The sequence below is a fragment of the Stegastes partitus genome, unplaced genomic scaffold (genome assembly GCF_000690725.1).
Source record: "Stegastes partitus isolate 25-593 unplaced genomic scaffold, Stegastes_partitus-1.0.2 Scaffold419, whole genome shotgun sequence".
NCBI lineage: Eukaryota > Metazoa > Chordata > Actinopteri > Pomacentridae > Stegastes > Stegastes partitus.
Genome location: NW_007578150.1, coordinates 345207 through 362969, shown reverse-complemented (window position 1 = coordinate 362969; position 17763 = coordinate 345207). Strand labels below are relative to the sequence as shown.

At 42.1% G+C, this 17763-nt stretch overlaps 1 protein-coding gene across 1 annotated transcript in view; it reads right to left on the bottom strand.

Annotated features, from left to right (window-relative positions):
* The window catches only part of ranbp10 (RAN binding protein 10), a 49477-nt gene extending 31985 nt beyond the window's left edge, over positions 1 to 17492 (bottom strand). Inside the window, exons 1-2 of the mRNA XM_008285853.1 lie at positions 17163 to 17492; positions 1021 to 1132 (exon numbers count right to left, since the gene is read on the bottom strand). Coding sequence (XP_008284075.1) covers positions 1021 to 1132; positions 17163 to 17361 — 311 coding nt within the window. The 5' untranslated portion in view covers positions 17362 to 17492. The remainder of the gene's footprint in view (positions 1 to 1020; positions 1133 to 17162) is intronic.
* Between the last annotated feature and the right edge of the window lie 271 nt (positions 17493 to 17763).

Here is a 17763-nt window from a genome sequence, read left to right as displayed (position 1 = left end):
AAGCCTGGTGGCATTTTCATTCTTGCTAACATTTAGCATGTCAAATACCATCCTAATGTTTATCTTCATGACATTTTTCATTCTCATTAACATCTGGCATGTTATCATCCAAATGTTTGGCATGTTGAGATTTGTCTGATTTGTAATCTTCACATTGTTTATTATCGCTAACATTTAGTATGTTAAGCTACAAACTTGTTGATCATTTTTAAACCTTGCTAACTTTTAGCATTTTAAGTTTTCCACCTTCAGATGTCTTTTTATTACATGTATTACATTTAGCATTTTGAGTCTTGATGTTTAGAACGTTAACTAACATTTGGCATTTTAGCATTGCTGTGCTAAGTGTGCTATTATGACATTCATCTCAAAGCATGTGAAATTAATCCTGAGGCTTGTTGTACAAACACCCTGTCGTGAACTGAAGAGTTGGCTAAGTGGAACTGATAAAAATAAACAAAGAAACTGTTAACAGATATCCATGTGGGAAACCAATACACTCAATAATTGCCAGTCACCTTGATAAATGTTTAGTTGCACCACTACAATAAATCAAACTTTACGTAACGTACTGCTGTTGGTAACGGCTAGTTTTACATCTAACAATAAAAGTGTTCTCTTGGGACGTAAATGTCAGATTGGAGTCAGTATGTAGTAGCTGTTGCATTACACCAGCTCTTGGCAGAACTGTCAGTCTGCACATTTAGCTCATAACTGGCCCAGAAATCAGTGTGTGGACGAGTGAAACCCTGCTGGACGAGAACTTTGTTCTCATGAGATCGGCTCCTTTGATAATATTCTCAGCAAACAGCCAAAGCAGTGAACTGATCCACGGACCCGAGCGCGAATCTGAGACTTCACAGCGTACATACAGTAAAAAAGAAAATACTGCAAGTGACTGCAGTTTTATCTCCGTTTGGGCACAGCGAAAACGTTATGAGCCGCACCAGGGGTAGAAAAAGTTTCCATGGCAACACAGGACACAAGCACAAAAGCTTTAACAGAGTTGTATCTGCTTACCCGTCTCGACCTTTGCTGACAATCTTGACTTCAAAGTAGTAAATCCCACAGGCAGCGGGGATTGGGTGTGTGGCTCGCACTGATGCTGCGTCCTTGTGGTTCTTTCCATGGCCTGCGAAAAGGAATACAAAGTGTTGGTGAACAACACGGTAACATGGCAGCAGCCGTCCAATAGGGTTTCATCTGTAAATTTGATATTGAGAACGACACCGGGTCTGTGTTTGATTGCTGACTTTCTACCAAAGATGGAATAGCAGAGAAGCCGTTTCACGCCGAGAGCCTGAGTTGTCTAAACATATGACGGCACCAACTGGTTGTTCAGCATCTTCAGCACGGTGGTGTGAACGGGTCTGACAGTAATGCAGCCGGTTTCACTGCTGCTTTTAACTTTCTCTTCTCTGTAAAAAAGGAAAACTCATGCTCAGATGTAGCAGTAGGGAGTGTAAAAAGCTCACGGAGTATCGACTTCTGTCATAAAAGCAGAAAAAAAATGTTGTTGTTTTTTTTATTTTCAAATACTTTAGCACCAATTTTTCAATTCAACCCAAGGACATAGCTGAGTCAATGACATGTTGTCATTTTCATCGTTCTAATTTAAAATAACAGTAAGTAAATACATTTAGTACATTGTAAACCTGTGTCATCTTGGATCTGCTGCAAATTTAGCCTAAGAGCTGACAGTATGATGCAAAAACAAGTTTCCAAGAACCCCCCAAAAAATCACAACAGGTAACTGTTGGCATCAAAGTGCTGAGTCAACAGTCCGAGAGAGATTGCACAAAATCTGACCTGCACAGGAGGCGTGCCAGGTAGAAGCCTCTGCTGTCCAAAAAGAACATTAGAGCAAATTGTCAATGAACATGCAGGCAAAGACCAGGCCTTTTGGAATAAAGTGCTCTGGACGGATGAGTCAAAGACAGAGCCGTTTGGCCACAGTGACAGGAGATGCATGGTGGTGGCAATGCTTCAGGGACTGATTCAACTATGAAGTCTGCATCCTATCAAACACTGCTTGAAGATTCTGCGAGCCCATCTGTCTGAAAGTTGAACTGGAACTGGGCCTTTCAATGGGATAATGATCCTCCGAGCAGCAAATCCACCAAGGAATGGCTCAGGAGGAGGAAATGGAGACCTGGATTTGTTGAAGCCCGGATTTGAATCCTATTGAAATTAGGTGGAAGGATTTATTTTCTTGCTGCACGTGCAAGAAAACTCTCAAACATCTTGCAACTGAAGGAATTTTGCACGGAGGGGGTGGTCGAAAGTTTCAGAAAGCTGATGTCAGATTGATGGAAAACACTTAGAAGAAGTTATTTCTGCTTAACAGGCAACACAAGCTTCTGCTGCCAAGGGTGTCGTTACATCTACTTATATTTTTGTTCAGGTTTACCAGCTTTATCTGTAGGCTGTTGTTGTTTTAGACTTGCGATACAGATGATTGATGAACAGGAAAGACCGCTAACCGACGTTTCAAACCAATTTCCATTCAATGTTATACATTAACAGCATGTTTTGCTAATCTCCTCACTTTTATTGCCCTATAAGTCCCATATCTTCAATCAGTATGTGCTGTTGTTCTCCAGGCACAGTTTCAGGGTCGTCTGTGGCTGCTTCCTAATTTAGCTGCTAGCAAAACTAAACCCTTTAGCTGTTAGCATAACTTTAGCCACTGTGAGAGTAGTTTATTTTCTCATTTGGGTTGATGGCTTTGTTTCTTGTTCAGTTTTTTTTGCTGGCTGCGTACCCCAGATAGCGTTAGCCACAAGCTAAGAGGCACCACAGCTAACCTCTTAGTGATAGCCTTAGCTTAGCATCATCAGCAAAATAAGTTCTGGTTGCAGTGACGTCGACAAATTAATTGTTCTGGCATTTTCAAGTGTGATCGGGGAAACTGGGCATACTTGGGTAAGAATGCGGTGTTTAATACTGCTCCACTCTACAAATGTGCTCATCTGTCCACGTGTGTAAACAATCGCTTTCAGTATTGATTGGCTGTTACTTGTGATATGTAACAGCCAATCAGATCGCGTTGTCTGCAACTACATCAGAGCCAAAGCAATACATTGAATTTATTTTTATCTATGATCAGAAAAAAGCAGAACATCGGCCCTGATAATTGGCTGATCCCCAGTTTGTTTGTTCAGGTATGTAAATAAAAGAACTCCTATTTTTTGACATGACTGACAACAAAACAACCGTCTTAGGTTTGATAACACAACGCACAGTGGTTGTGGACAAGGTTACACTGATGGGAGTTTTCTTTCATTAGATTGTATTTTTCCCTTTTTATATTCCTGGAAGCTCTGATGAACAAGTTCTTTGTCATTTTCTTTTTCTATCCAGACAGTCGCGTCTTCATGATACCGAGACCCACGGCACAATGAAACCTAATGATCGGCGATCCACACTTTTGTTGAGGTGACTCTCCTGTAATAGGATTATAAACGGCATTGACTTCTGTGTGAGCAAAGGTAACAGACTCGACACACGGTCCGCGGTGAAGATGTAAACAGCTGGGTCACGGGGCTCATGTATTGTGTCTGGACCAATTAGATTCAAGCACAACAGTCATTACTGTCTGTCATTCTATATTCAGATGGCTGCTTATGCAATCCCCCGGGTCATGAGAGAGAAAGAGAGAGAGAGAGAGAGAGACTACTGTGTTCAGTAGTGCGTTGTATAACGGCCATCCAGCCGCGACGCTAAGCATGTGCGTGTTTTTCTGTTACATGCGATCACACGATTGACGAGTTCACCTGTCGTGATACATAACAGGTCCCCGTGAGCCGTGCGCTGGTTGTGTGCGTATGTATGAAATGTTGATAGGCTGTAACCTTAAACGAAGCAACTGGCTGTCAGCAGACACCTTGAGGCTGTTGCTGTGTTTTCTCTTTTTCTTTTTTTTTTTTTTTGGTGAGAGCAGCATGAGCACGGTAGCCTCGGTCGCTAATACGCGGCCAGCTGGGACATACAGTAACCCATCAAACATGCTGCTGAAAGAAACTGAGCTTAGTGTTCTGCTCTATAATTAAATATGCCAGACTGCAATTTAAAAAATGTATGCAACATTTATGCTAGCAGTGATTTCTTACTCCGTGAGCCCTACGTACGGGCCCAGATGTTATGACTGATACTGAATTACGGCACATTAGGGTTTGCGTTGCATTAATAACACATGAAATACACAAAAATGAAGGAAGCGGGCTATTAACGGTGATTTATAATGACATCCAATTCTGCTTGTTCTACGACCCCACAAATCTACCGGAGCCGCGTTGTGTTTACATGCCTGTACATGTGTGTGTTTGTGTGTGATTGTCTGGTCCGATGGTTGCAGCAACATTCATGCCGTCTATTTATAGTCCCCAGTGGGCCAACAGGTCTTTTTACAACTGCATAAATGGGAAGGTTAGATGGCTACACCTACTACCACCACCACCCGAAATGACGAGCCCACGCTGGACTTAGAATTCTGACGATTATGAAAATGCTTATTAAGTATGTTCGCCGCTGTCAGGTAAGAAATTAGGTGTCATTAACCTCGCCCTGTTAGCAACATTTAAATAAAAAAGCCATCATGTTGTTTAGCAGAATAATGAAGACCAAACAGCACCGGCAGCCACATTTCAGCTGTTGTGTGACATGGAATCTGTTCGAGCACAGGTCAAGGATCAAAAGGTTAATGTCCTGTTCTCCTTAAGCCCACAGTGCTGCGAGGCCTTAATTGCTTACTAGGATATCAGCGATCCCGCCCCGGGGGTCTATCTTTGACCACCAGCAGGGGAAAAGTGCAAAATCTATCAGCTCAATAACGGCAAGTACAACAAAGGCCACAGAGGCACGTTGCCGTCTGCCTCGACCCGTCGACAGCGGCGGAAAAGCGAAGAGCGCTGCATCGCCGTCGCGAGGGAATTAGAGGATGCAATATGTAGAAGTTCAGCGCGGCTTGACAGAGGCAATTAGCGTAATTAAAGTTATACAAGTTCTCTCACAAGCAAACAAATCCAGGTCAAAGCTCTATAAAGATGGAGACCTATTGTTTTGATTGCCCCTCATAAAAAAAAAAAAGAACGAGCTGAGGAGAGTCAGGCTGCATCCACACGGCCACATTTATAGTGTTGGACTTCTAAAATGGAGATGTTTGGAAAAGCTGCAGACCCTGTTTCAGCTTGAAAGCCTTTGGGGTTGTTATTTATTCCTGGACAAGCAGAAACAGAGACTTTCCGAAACAATGACTGCATTTGTTTCCTGATTTACCACGGAAGAAAACAAAGACATTAGCATCGACTACCATTGGTGATTTCAGTTTAGGTAATGAATTAGACAGCAGGCGTTACTAACTGGGTTCTTTATGCTAGCAGCTGTTGTGGAGTTAAAGAAATCTGGGGTCCCGCTTTTCACCGCTGCTGCCTGAGTGTTTTCTACAACTTTTCTACAACCAACCTCCTGTTTTTGCAACGGCAGTGTACTGAAATGGTCACGCGATATGCATTCTCAGGTGTGTTAGTACGCACAACAATTATTTTATAAACTCAGCTAAAACGCCCACCTGGACAGTTGTTCTTTTAAAACATCACTTTAAAATGTTCTGGTGTGGATGTAGCCCCAGACTCATCAGCTCAAGAACAATTTGTGATCTACAAATAAACACAAAAGTGAAGACGAGGGTCTGGGTAGCTGGTGATGGAGCACAAGGCCACATGTTAAATGTAGTATTATGAAGGCTTCTTGTTTGACCTCCCTGAGACAGATGAAGCTCCACTTGCAACACCTAAACACTGCAGCCGCTAACAGATATGATGGTGTAATTTAGTAGAAGAACATCCAAACCTGCCAGTGGGTTTGAACAGCATGTGATCTTTTTTTTTAAAATGCAAAAAGAATTAGAGTTTTTCAACTTTCTCACACTCCTTGAACTGCTTGTATGTTATAAATCTAAAACCCTGACATTTCCAAAACACTTGTCACATCTAAAAAAATTGCCAAAAATAAGCAGCTTGAACAAGTCAGACTTTGTGAAAAAATTCTGCGTTCCTCGGCACAACCGAGACGTCGTTAGTGACTCGACTACAACTGACGTTTACATGACAAATATTCAGGGACTTTCTGGCTGAACTGCAGGATGTGTGAGCAGAGAAGTATGAAAACAAATGAAACATGGAAGAAGTAAAATATCTATAGCATGCAGGGTCACAGCTTTTTTTTTTTTTTTGCAGTGATGTACATTAACTTCTGTGGACACTTGGAAACATGTTGGACAATTCCATTTCTTCATTTTCGTAAAATATATAAACACAGAAACTGAGAATCTGAGCTTCAGTCACATCCTATGCCCACCTCATCTGGGTAAAAAAGGAAACAGGACTTGGTTGAAGTCGCCCATCACGGGATAGACTTTCTAAAGCCTGAAAACAGAACCAAGAGGAGGTGCGGAAGTCTAGTTTCCTTTCTGATCACTTCTGTTAAAATATGATAAAAGGATAATATGGGTTTGTTTCCCCCCAGTGACACTAAAAGAAACACTGCGTACCCCAGTTTTGATATCTTTCTGAGCATCATGAAAAGCTGCAAAGCTGGGAAAATTTTGACTGAAAGAATTCTTTTTTGTATTGTAGGAGCAAGAGAATGACACGCAACAAAACACACTGGTGGCATTTGGTGGAATTAACTTTAACTACTGTACTTGCATCTAAATCAAATCGAACATCAACCCTCAGCTCATTTAAAGGAGCTGCACACTTTTTTTTTTAATCTGCTTGCACTTGCTACAAGTGTGACATGAGATAATTTAGAAGTTACAGGCGAATGTGTGAACACTCCCTCGTCTGAAAAAAAAAAAGGAGATTTTCCTGTTCTTGCTCTGCCGACTCTGCAAGAATTCAACTTAAGGTAAAGGCCACACGTCAACGCATAACTCTACTGCTGAGGAAATGCTGTCTTTGAAAACTATAAAGACGCCCACAGCCTTAACTGATCACAGTGGATACAGTACATATTGAACAGTATTATATATATAAATATGGTTTTCTGCAAACTGGTATTTGTAGTACACATTTTGCTTCTAAGCTCTCACAAAAACTCTCCCCAAACCCACTACCTACATACCGTATATGATCCAACAAGCCAACTGTGCACCATCTTTCCAGTCTGAGCGTAACAGATGGCGGGTTTACACATATAGATGGTCATTACAGAGTGGCGAAACTATAAAAATAAGGCACAAACCGTAATAAATCACACACTCGCACAGCTGTTTTCACTTAAATCCTATTGGATCTGTTCTTTTTAACTTTGCCATCACGTGTGCGCCCTTCACTCCAATTAGTTTTCTTGCACCTGTTAAAATGGTGCAGCTTACACCTTTATTCCTTCGTCAATAAAGTGAAATTGGGCTGTATTTATAAAAGCACTTCCACCCTGAAGTGCCTGGAAACGTGCCACGAGGCCCGAGCAGACACACCGCTGGTGGCAGAGTTACCATAAATGGTGCTGGGCCTCCTGACTGGAAGCAGTTGGGGTTTCGGGGGAAAGACGTCGCGACATGTGAACACTCAAAGGCAACCTGTTCAACCTCCTGAGCCACTGCTCTCTGCTAGTGAGGCCTCGAGGTAATCCCCGGCGCAGCTCTGCTCAGTTTCAACCTCATGCCGCATTAGTAAATATCCAAAAAGTTACGATGGAACTCGATCTGGGGGAATGATTTCAAGGGCCCCGACTTCAGCAGCTTCACAGGCTCTGAGGCAGGCAGAGAAATGGTGCTTTGAAGACGTCTGTGGATAATATTTTGAATAAACTGATGTAAAATATGATGTGTAATATGCCAGCCTCTTAAATCCGTTTATCCTCCTCTGTTTCGTATCCAATTAAGCCCCATGACATTGCAAATATTCATATGCCGCCTGCCTTAAGAAGACAAATTACTGACATTCAGCCACATTGATGGTTCACATCTGACGGCTGAGATTTTTTTTCAACCCCAGAGCTGAATCAAAGGCAGCATTAGCAGCGGTTTAATCAGCCACACTAACAACTGGACTCTACCATTTGGTGTATTTGAAGTGAAACACAACCGAGCTCCAGTGGAGGTGACAATTCAGAAGCTAACGTCATAAAAGCAAAGATATAGTTCGAAAGGAGTGGCTAATATCTAAATACAGAGGTCCCAACTCTAGCCCATGTGATGTTCTACTATGGAGGTCTGATTTATCCAGGCTTTCTCTGTGCTAGCTGGCTCAACAAAACCTAAAACTAGAGATGACGGGTATCATGATGGTGGCTGTCAACCCTCTTTAGCAACCAGGCTCCCATTAAAGTCGGCCTTTCTCACATCACGTGACCCTTTCTACGGAAAAAAGTGGACCAATCACATGTCGCCTCCCTTAGCCAAAAGGATCAGGTTGTTATAATGGTTAGCTATGAAGAAAATAAGAATTTATTCCGGTAAAATGCACTGTTGCACCTTTTACTCATCTAAGTTAAACCTATTCAGGACTTCTGGGGTCAATTGGGGTTATTTTTTTTTAGATTTAATATAAAAAGAGGGACATTTGTCCTGCATTTGGAACCAAAAATATGTCAACTTATCAGAAAATGTATTTAATATAGTATAAAAGTCTATAATGAAGACCAACAAATATTTTGCACATTTTCTTTCTTGGGGTCCAGTGGACCTCGAAAGACCGTCTACGTACGGCAACATGAAAGTCCTGAACAGGGTTAGTATATCTATTTTACCACTCAGTGCCACTTATTTCTGCACACATTAAACTTAATTCATTCTAACATGAAGCTCAACAAGTGTATTCAGGTCTGACACTGTCCCACAATAAAGGATGTGTGGAAATCACCACAAGTTTTTGGCCAAATTAGCTAATTCTGCTGTATTTCCTCTGTGGCAAGTATCAATAACCTGATCGATCTGTGTTCTATTACCTGCAGACTCAGCAGTGTAAAACAGACTGGGCAGTGAATAAGGGCCAAACACATTTATGCATTTTTGCATCACCGTGCATACAGGTTCCCATGGCAATACGAGCATTACAGCTGCTTCATTCAGTAGGATTACTAACGTACAGCTCCAAGGGTTTGCAAATACGACATATTCCTTTAGCTGAGAATCTGTGTTGCTCAGAGAGACTATGGTCAGGGAAAGAATTGGTGAAAAGGGAGACGCTTCCTACAGCCGATTTAAATCCCAAACTCTGAAACAGAACCTCCTCCACAGCAGGTTAGCTTGCAGCATCAGTTACCACGGGGTAATTCCACCTTAAATCATCGGGGCCGTTCTGCTCGACCATCTCTGATTCCCTTGAAATTTTTTCTTTATCATAATCTATGGATGTTTAAAAGGGCATCTGGGAATTTGACATTGATATATTAAGTACTATTCAGTACATCTTTGTCAAGGAAATGTTTTTTTTCACCTGTTTAAATTCATGCATCAACAGCAACACCTCAGGAACTACTAAAGATAAAAGCCTGAAATCTTCACTGTTATTTCTAATCATGTCGTTGATCCAGAATCTGAAAAATCCTTTCTTTGAGGGGTTTATTATGACATGCAGCTACATATCGTTCAGAAAGAATCGCTAGTTGACTTCTAAATTATCCCTTTTTTTTGTTGCTAATGTGTGCTCAATTGTTTTTCATATTTTAACTCAGATTATTTGAGCTACTCGTCCAGTTTTGCAGCAATATTGTTTCTGAGATATTGTCCTTCAAACACAGCGCTAAATTATTTTGTGTATAAATGAATAAATATTTTGTCTCGGCAGATATTTGCTGTATTGAGCTAAAATTTGAGAAACATCTTTCTAAAATCAGAGATGCTTGCAGAACTTGTGACATGATGCCGTAGCAGGTGAACAGACTGACAGCTTTGTGTCCTTAAAAACTGGTTTTAGCCTCAACATTCCTCACCAGCACATTAATCTTGCTGCCTAGTACAACCTTCTGTGCTTTTATTATGACACCAGTTTGTACAAATGATCCACAGTCATAACACCAGAGACATCATATCCCAGGCACATACAAATAACTCCACCTTCAGTAGCCTCACCGCACAAAAATGCACTGCAGCCACAAGACACTGCTGCAACTTTGATGAGCACATAGCTAAGATGTCTAACTTCTGTTTTTTGCATCTTTCCATCTTTCTGATTGTCCATGACAGTAACACTGGGTTTAATGGGCTAAAACCAGTCCAAGCGGCCCTGAAGCGTCCCAACTGGGGCTGCTACTATGAGCAATTAGGTCCTTGCATAACGGCACCAAACCCTTTGTCTTCATCCCTGGCACTTGGTCAGACTTTCTCAATGGATGATGGAGGTTGTGCTCCGTCATCCATTCTGTTTGTGATTTCCAAGGACAGAATTTGAAGGCACGGCCAAGGACTGGAGGATGTCCAGTCCTCTTTGGTGACCTCAGGATTGCATGTCAGATTTTTGCAATGATGTAGTTCTGTTGGCGTTGCCAGGCTGTGACTTACATCACCTGAGGGGCGGTTTGTCACTGGCTGCGATGAGGCTCAGAACCTCACGGTGATGGATCTGGAATGAACTCCCACCACAAGCTGATGCTAAATGCGTTAGCAAACAATCTCTCATTTATAAATCCAACAAACACGGACCAACCTTTTTGGTCCTGTCTCCAGCCACATAATGATTGTAAGTCCAATCTGTACTGGATCATTTAATCAGTCTTAGCTCTGTTTTGGTGCTAAATGTTCCTCTGTGTTTGCTAACTAGTTGCTAACTTTGTCAGCTAGCTGTTCGGTGCTGGGAAGCATGAAAACAGTAGGTCTATTAGAGCTCTAAGGGTTGAGGAAAGCAGGATTTTCAGGCCAGAACAGAAAACTGGAGGGTAAAAGGATGTTAAAATACACATAAAACTTCTCACCCATGCACAGCTGCATACTTATGGAAACAACAACACCACAAACAGAACAGCAACATCATAAGCTTTGCAGTACATCCAGAATCTCTGTAGAACAACACCAAGGTCCTGAGCTCTGGAGAGCGACTACAAGGAAAAGTTCAAGGTAGCACGTGGATGCTAGCAGCAAGCTCTGTGTTGTCAATACGCAGCAGCAGGATGCAACACACCTGCTGCTGCTGCCACCAGCTATCTCCTGCCCCACCGACTGCTACAGGTGGTTCCTATCTGCCCACTCTAATTCACGTCACATAGCTCAGCAGAGCAGGTTGTAGTTCGTTAATGTTGCCCCTGGTCTGTTTGCGTGTGTGAGGAGGTGTACAGTTAATGGTTTTAACATGCTAATGAAGTTAGCTCGTGTGTGTTTCCTGAGACAGCGGCAGCGATCAAGAAGTGGTCCAACAAGAACTGTAAAACCACGCTGAGCCTCTTCTGCACATCAGAAATTAAACAAACACACTAAGACGAGTTAGTTAGTGAGCTATAATTTATCTGACACTGGGATGTGTTTACAGCAGGACAGACTGTAGAGCTGCAAGGATTTATTGTCTAATTAATTACCAACAATTTGGATAATCAATTAATCAGTTTCATTAACTTCTGTAAGGAAAAAAAAGTCAAATTCTTCATTGCAGCTTGTTAAATGTAAATATATTTTCTCCTCTATAGAAGTAAACAGATTACCTTTGGGTTGTGGACAAAACAAGACATTTTAAGACGTCATCTTGAGCTCTGAGAAACAGATTTTTCTTACATTTCTGACATTTTATAGACCAAAAAACTAACTGACTGATCAAGGAAACAATAAACAAATTAGTCAACAACCAATATAACAATTATGTGCAGCTCTAATTGCAGACTAGCTGTTCCTGTCAGAAAGTCAATTTGTTAGAAGTTCTTTCCTAGATCGAGGGTTTTTTTTGGTGCCAGTCAAAGAACTAAACAAAAACCACCAGCAGCAACAAAACCACAAGAATATAGCTGCTCTGTTTTCCAATGTGTTTTGTTAATCTGAGTTTCATTTATTCAAGCATAAGGCTCAGGAACAACATACTTATCTTCTAACCAAAAAGTTAGTTAAGTGATTTTTTTTCTGTTTCAAAGTGTTATTCGCGTTCGTCATTAGTTAGTATATTGACTAGGTTTGACTGGTTGTTTTCTCGATGAGTCATTCAGTTGTTTGGCCGACAAAAAGTCAGAAAATTGAGAAAAATCTGTTTCTCAGAGCACAATATGACGTCCCAAAATGTCTTGTTTTGTCCACAGCACAAAACTACTCAGTCATAAAGGAAGACAGAAACCAGAAGACTATTTTGTTGTTTTAATAAGTACTCCAAGTAATTATTTTATTGTTAAAATAACTGGTGCATAACTCAATAGTTGATAACTGATCCACATTTACAGCATGTTTATCATGAATCATTGCATAAATCCACAGAAAACTTATTTGTATTTCATGTTTTTTCTGATAAAATTCATAACAGCTTAGTCATCCTAGAGGGTGCAGCTGTGTACGTTTCAGTTATACTTTAAAAAGAGTCCACATAACACCACAGTGTGTTTATTTTCCACACACATGTTGCTGTATCTGTCTATCTACCACCGTTCTCGCTCTTCGTAAATGAACAACCGAATCATCTTTGCATCCAAACAAAGCCGAGACATCCTTCATGGAGCGCAGAGGTGCAGTTTTTGTCCAAACAGCATCACTCCCTTGCTGTATCCGTAGGTGCCAACTCATTATGTTTGTTTAAATGTGTTACAGTGTATGTTTGCGTGTGTCTGTCTCGTTTCTGATACCGAGTAGATTAATCTGTGTCGGTGCACATCAGGGCAAGGTAGACACTGTGCGGCCTTGAACAGGAGAAAATTGGCACACTGGTCAAAATAGCATCCAAACCACGAGGGTGAGGGAACAGAGCAGGAGCTGGAACAACCAGGAGGAGAAAAAATATCCTACACACTCCAGAATAGGCCTATTTATATATGTCATCCCTGAACAATTGTGCAGTGTCACTTAATCTGTGCACTTTTCATAGACATAAAGACTCAGTGTCCTACATAACCTCAACATGAAATGGCATGACTTATCTTTAGCCATAAATCACTGTGTGCCAATGCCACAGCTGTGACAAGTACATGAGTAATTCTAGGCACGATACAATGATCCTTAAAAAAACAGATTACAATAGAAGGTAACACGAAACCACCTCCGCCGCGACTCTATTGTGCCATTAACAGAAATCAAGATTCATAAAAGCCGATGCGCCGCATGCATCTACGCCGCAGATAAATTGAATGGAGGCTTAAATTCAATTTGACCACTGTTCATCAGCAGGGAACTGATCAATTATGCAGTAAATGATCTGTGGGTTGTGTCTGGCTATCGGCCCGAGAGTGTTGACTTGAACAAATAAAGCCCTTCCCTGCAATTTACAAACGGTAGGACCACCATTTAAGGCCGCACGATACATCATAGCAGCGTTGACCTTGCGATGAGCGCAACAGTCACATAGCAGGAAATGTGATGTGAAGTAAGACACATTAACTCCAACATATTTCACTGCATTTTCCCATGACTAATCCACAGGAAAAGTCTGTGTGATAGAAGATAATAAATCACTCTAATTTAAGTTTTTCGAACTTTATTTTAAAAAAACACAAAGTTTGTTGACATGCAGACTCTACATGCGCACAGCAACATGAGCGAACAACAGGATAGAAACACTAGAAAGCAACAACTTTAATCAGCTGCTACACTGATGTTAAAATGCTCAACTCATAGAAAACAGCCAGCACAAATAAAATCACTTCAGTTTAGGTAGATCTGACACTAGAGCGCATTATTTCAGTCTTTCCAAAATGTAATATTTGGTCTCATATAGCCTGAGCTGCAGTAACTGAGTGGAGAGGCTTCTCTGTGTGTAGCTAACTAGCTAGCTCCTATTGTAGCCTGCATGTGAGGCGTTTAGGGCACATCTGTAACTTGTAGAGTCTACTGATAAGCTGATGTTCAAGAAGGAAGTTGTTTTGGGTACAGTTTGATTCATATTTTGCCTCTTCGAGATGCTCTGAATTGAGATTAAGATTATTTTTAGCCTTATATTAATGCAAACATGTGGGCATTAGCAGGACTGTAGCGTAGCATGGAAGTGAAAGCAGCACACTGTTTGTTTACATGTGAAAAAGCACATTGATGAATGAGTAACTGTGATAACTAATCGTGACCTCAATATGGAGCTAAATAACTGTGATTATGGTTTTGTCCATTGTCATGCAGGCCTACTCGGCTGTATGGAAATATTCTGGCAACAGAAAAGACGACAACCAACAACAGGTATTCTGTCAGCAGCGTTCTAACGTTGCTGCCACCACATGAGACAACATCACAAGATTTGTTTGACCATTTCAATCAGCGCCACAAAGCTCTGTATGACCGCTGCAAAGCCAGACCTGAATATAATCCAAAGCCAAAAACACACTATTTCAGAAGCCTTTGCCAGTGTTTCGCCAGAGAAAGGTCACAAAAGATGACCTTTTCCACAAAATAGTATGATTAACGATTTTTAAATAGAGTTATTGAAGCCATTTCACAAAATATATCACAAAAAAAATAAATATAACCGTATCGTTCAGCCCTACCATCGAGGCCTGGGCAATAACATTATATGTGCCAGTAACAGACGCGTCATCAACAGCAATAAGAAATCATTTAACAAGATGTCGCAAACTGCCATGAAAGCACATAATGAAAATCAGAGTCGGCTGAATGAATAAAAGAAATAGAAGCTGCCTTTACTTGTCACAAGACAGATTCACTTTTGGCATACCCCAGGTGGGGTCAGAGCGCAGGGTCGGCCATGACAAGGCGCCCCTGGTTGAGTTAAGCGTTGCTCAAGGGCCCAACAACGGCAGCAATGGGGTGTGAACCTCTGACCTTCTGATCAGCAGCTTCAAGCCACCACTGCCTAATAAACTAGAAGCCTGCTACCTCCAGACTTCATGAACAGCCAATCAAATCTCTTGCTAGCGGAGCCTCTTCACCCTTTATTAGAAGTTTTCCAAGGCGTGATACTGTTTGGGCCTCTCATCGCCAGACTTCCTCTGGTGGACGCTGCAGCTAGCAGGGACTGGCATCGCAAAAACAAGCTTCACGATCAAACAGCACCCATTACCACGTGTTTCCCACCACCTCCAAGCACGTGAAGGGTCCACGAGTGGTGACACCTAGTCCAGGCCATCCACTATGAGAATTAACCTCCACCAGAGCCAAAGTGCCACATGATACACGATTACTTAATGTGTGTCAAGGTGAGATGATCCCTTTATCCTTATATATGTGAGAGGGTACTTCAAAAAGTTCTTGGCCTCGCTAGAAAACATCACAGGACTGTTCTTGCACTATCTTCTTTAACTTCAATGCACTTGGTCCACTGATGATCACATCTTGAGCCTCCAGATTCTGCTCAACAGCATCGATGACTTCATTATGGCTAAAAATGGCTACCACGCAGTTTGGAAAACAGAAGTCAGATCGGGTTAGTAAGTTGGATGGGGCAGCAGTTAAAAACTAACTGGCTGCTTCTGCCACCTGTGGAGCAACAGCAACCCCCTTTTTTTCCCTTTAATTGCAAGAAATGGCCATGAACATTTGTGTTTTTGTTGACAGTAACATAAGGCTTCATAGCAGCCCCCAAAATGGGAGCTACACCCCTTGTTTCTAGGTGAGGCTGAGAACTTTTTGAAGCATTCTTGTATGTAAATTTAATTATTTGTGTGTGTTTTCACTGTTATTTCACATTAAATCAATAGGCTAAAGTGGTTAAATGCAAGTTAAACATTCTGCCTCCTGGTGTTTATTAAAAAAAAATAGGTCATTAAGAATTACAAATAACTAGCAATTTGTATTGAAACATAACATTGTGATACATTTCTCAGCTCTATTGCCCGGCCTCGCTGCCACCACCACTACATATCTGCCAAATAAGCCTTTCAAAAATGCAGCCCGCCTGCATCCTCTCATCCTCTGCTCTGATGTAAACAGCCAACAGGGCCCAAAGTGACCCTGCAGATGCATTTATGGAGATTTTTCACAGTCTCAGATCCACCACTGGCCTGCCTGCTGCTGCTGCTGGAGAGGAGGTGGGCTGCCCTGACGTGTGGCCTGATGGAAAATATCAGGTCTCCACATAGATGTCCCCCTTGTTTTGATTTAGGAGGTGGATATAATCGGATGGCTAAAAGCCCCGCTGACAGCTTTTATCCAGTCGAATAAGGGACTGTCTGCACCGTGCTGTTATTGTTACGGTGCCAGAGTCTGTCGATACACCAGATTTATTACAAGATCGGTACATTTGGCCTAATGCAATGCGCAGAGGCCTCCTTTAGTCTCACAGCAGCTGGACCTGAGGCTGTTGTTAACACAGATCTGAATGGAGTTGGACCGGTTGTTTCCAGGGCTGGAAAAAATGATTTCTGGAAAAGACTTGACTTGAAATCACGCGAGAAAAGACCAACAATGCTATTATTATTATTTTTTTCATTATTATTATTCCTTTTTTTTTTTTGGCTGCCTTACTGTGGGCGGGGATAAAAACTACACAATTACAACATGACACTCAGCACTGCGTTGTAAAAGCTTAACAACAAGTTTGGCCGGTGTCCATCTTGTAGCCTGCTGTTTTTTTTTAAAGCTAACGTTAGCTAGTTAGCCGCACTGCTAGCTGCTGTATTTGCGTTCTGTTAGCTAGCTGCTGTTGGTATTTAAGCTAGCATTCTGTTAGCTAGCCGCTGTTGGTTAAATACCATTAGTTAGCTTAGCTTTGCTGCTGCCTGTGTCCCCCTTCCAGTACGAACTATGAAGGGGGGAGGACGTCAGATACACAGCAAACAAACAAATAAAACGCCACAAATAAACAAAGAGCCACTAAAAAAATATAGGTGGATTTCAGTGTGGTGGTAATAAGAGCGAGGGGTAAGCGAGTTCACACTGTGGGCATTCCTGTGCTGAAACAAAGCAAGGTTATAGGACAGGAGAGGCAGCTCAGACTAGATTTACCAGGACTGCACACACACACACACACACACGCACAGTAATCGCATACTGTGTGTATGTGAGTGTGTGTTACTGTGTGAGAGAGAGACCCCCTCCGCAACAACACACCAGAGCTGCCGTGGTGACTACATGAGGGATGAGCCGGCTCTCTAACCTTTGTAATGGACCCGCAGGTTGTTCTGTGACAGCCCAATGTAGCTGTATTTATCCTTGGGGCTCCAGGACCGGGGTAAAGGGGTCTCTTCCTCGTTTACAGCCGGGTAGAGCCGCTTCAGCCGCTCGCTCAGCTCCTGCTCCTGGTAGTTAAAGGCAGGATCCCCTAACGGCAGGCTTCCCGCTCCGAGCTCTGCCATTTTTTTCCTGTTTTTGGCCTCTTGTTTTTGTGTCTTATTGTTCGCTTGTGTCTCTCCACAGCCCCGCGTCAGTCCGCTGGAGCTTGTAGGCTGAGAGTGAGAGGGACTGAGGGGAGAAAATAGCAGCGGTGTGACATCCCCGGATAAGCAGCGGAGTGTACTGTAAGGCTGCCGCGGTGCACTCTGGGTGACGTAGTGCGGCCGCACGCTCGCCGCTACGCTAATGCGTCCAGAAATGACTACACGGCTCCTCTACTGTTACACTGGCTTATTGCGTCCCACTAAGAGGGGCTCCTGGGAAATGTAGTTTTATATTAATTAGAAACTCGTAGGCATTATTCAGAACATCAAATAATTTAATTTTTGTGTTTAAATAAAAATATTTTTGTTTCTTGAAATAAA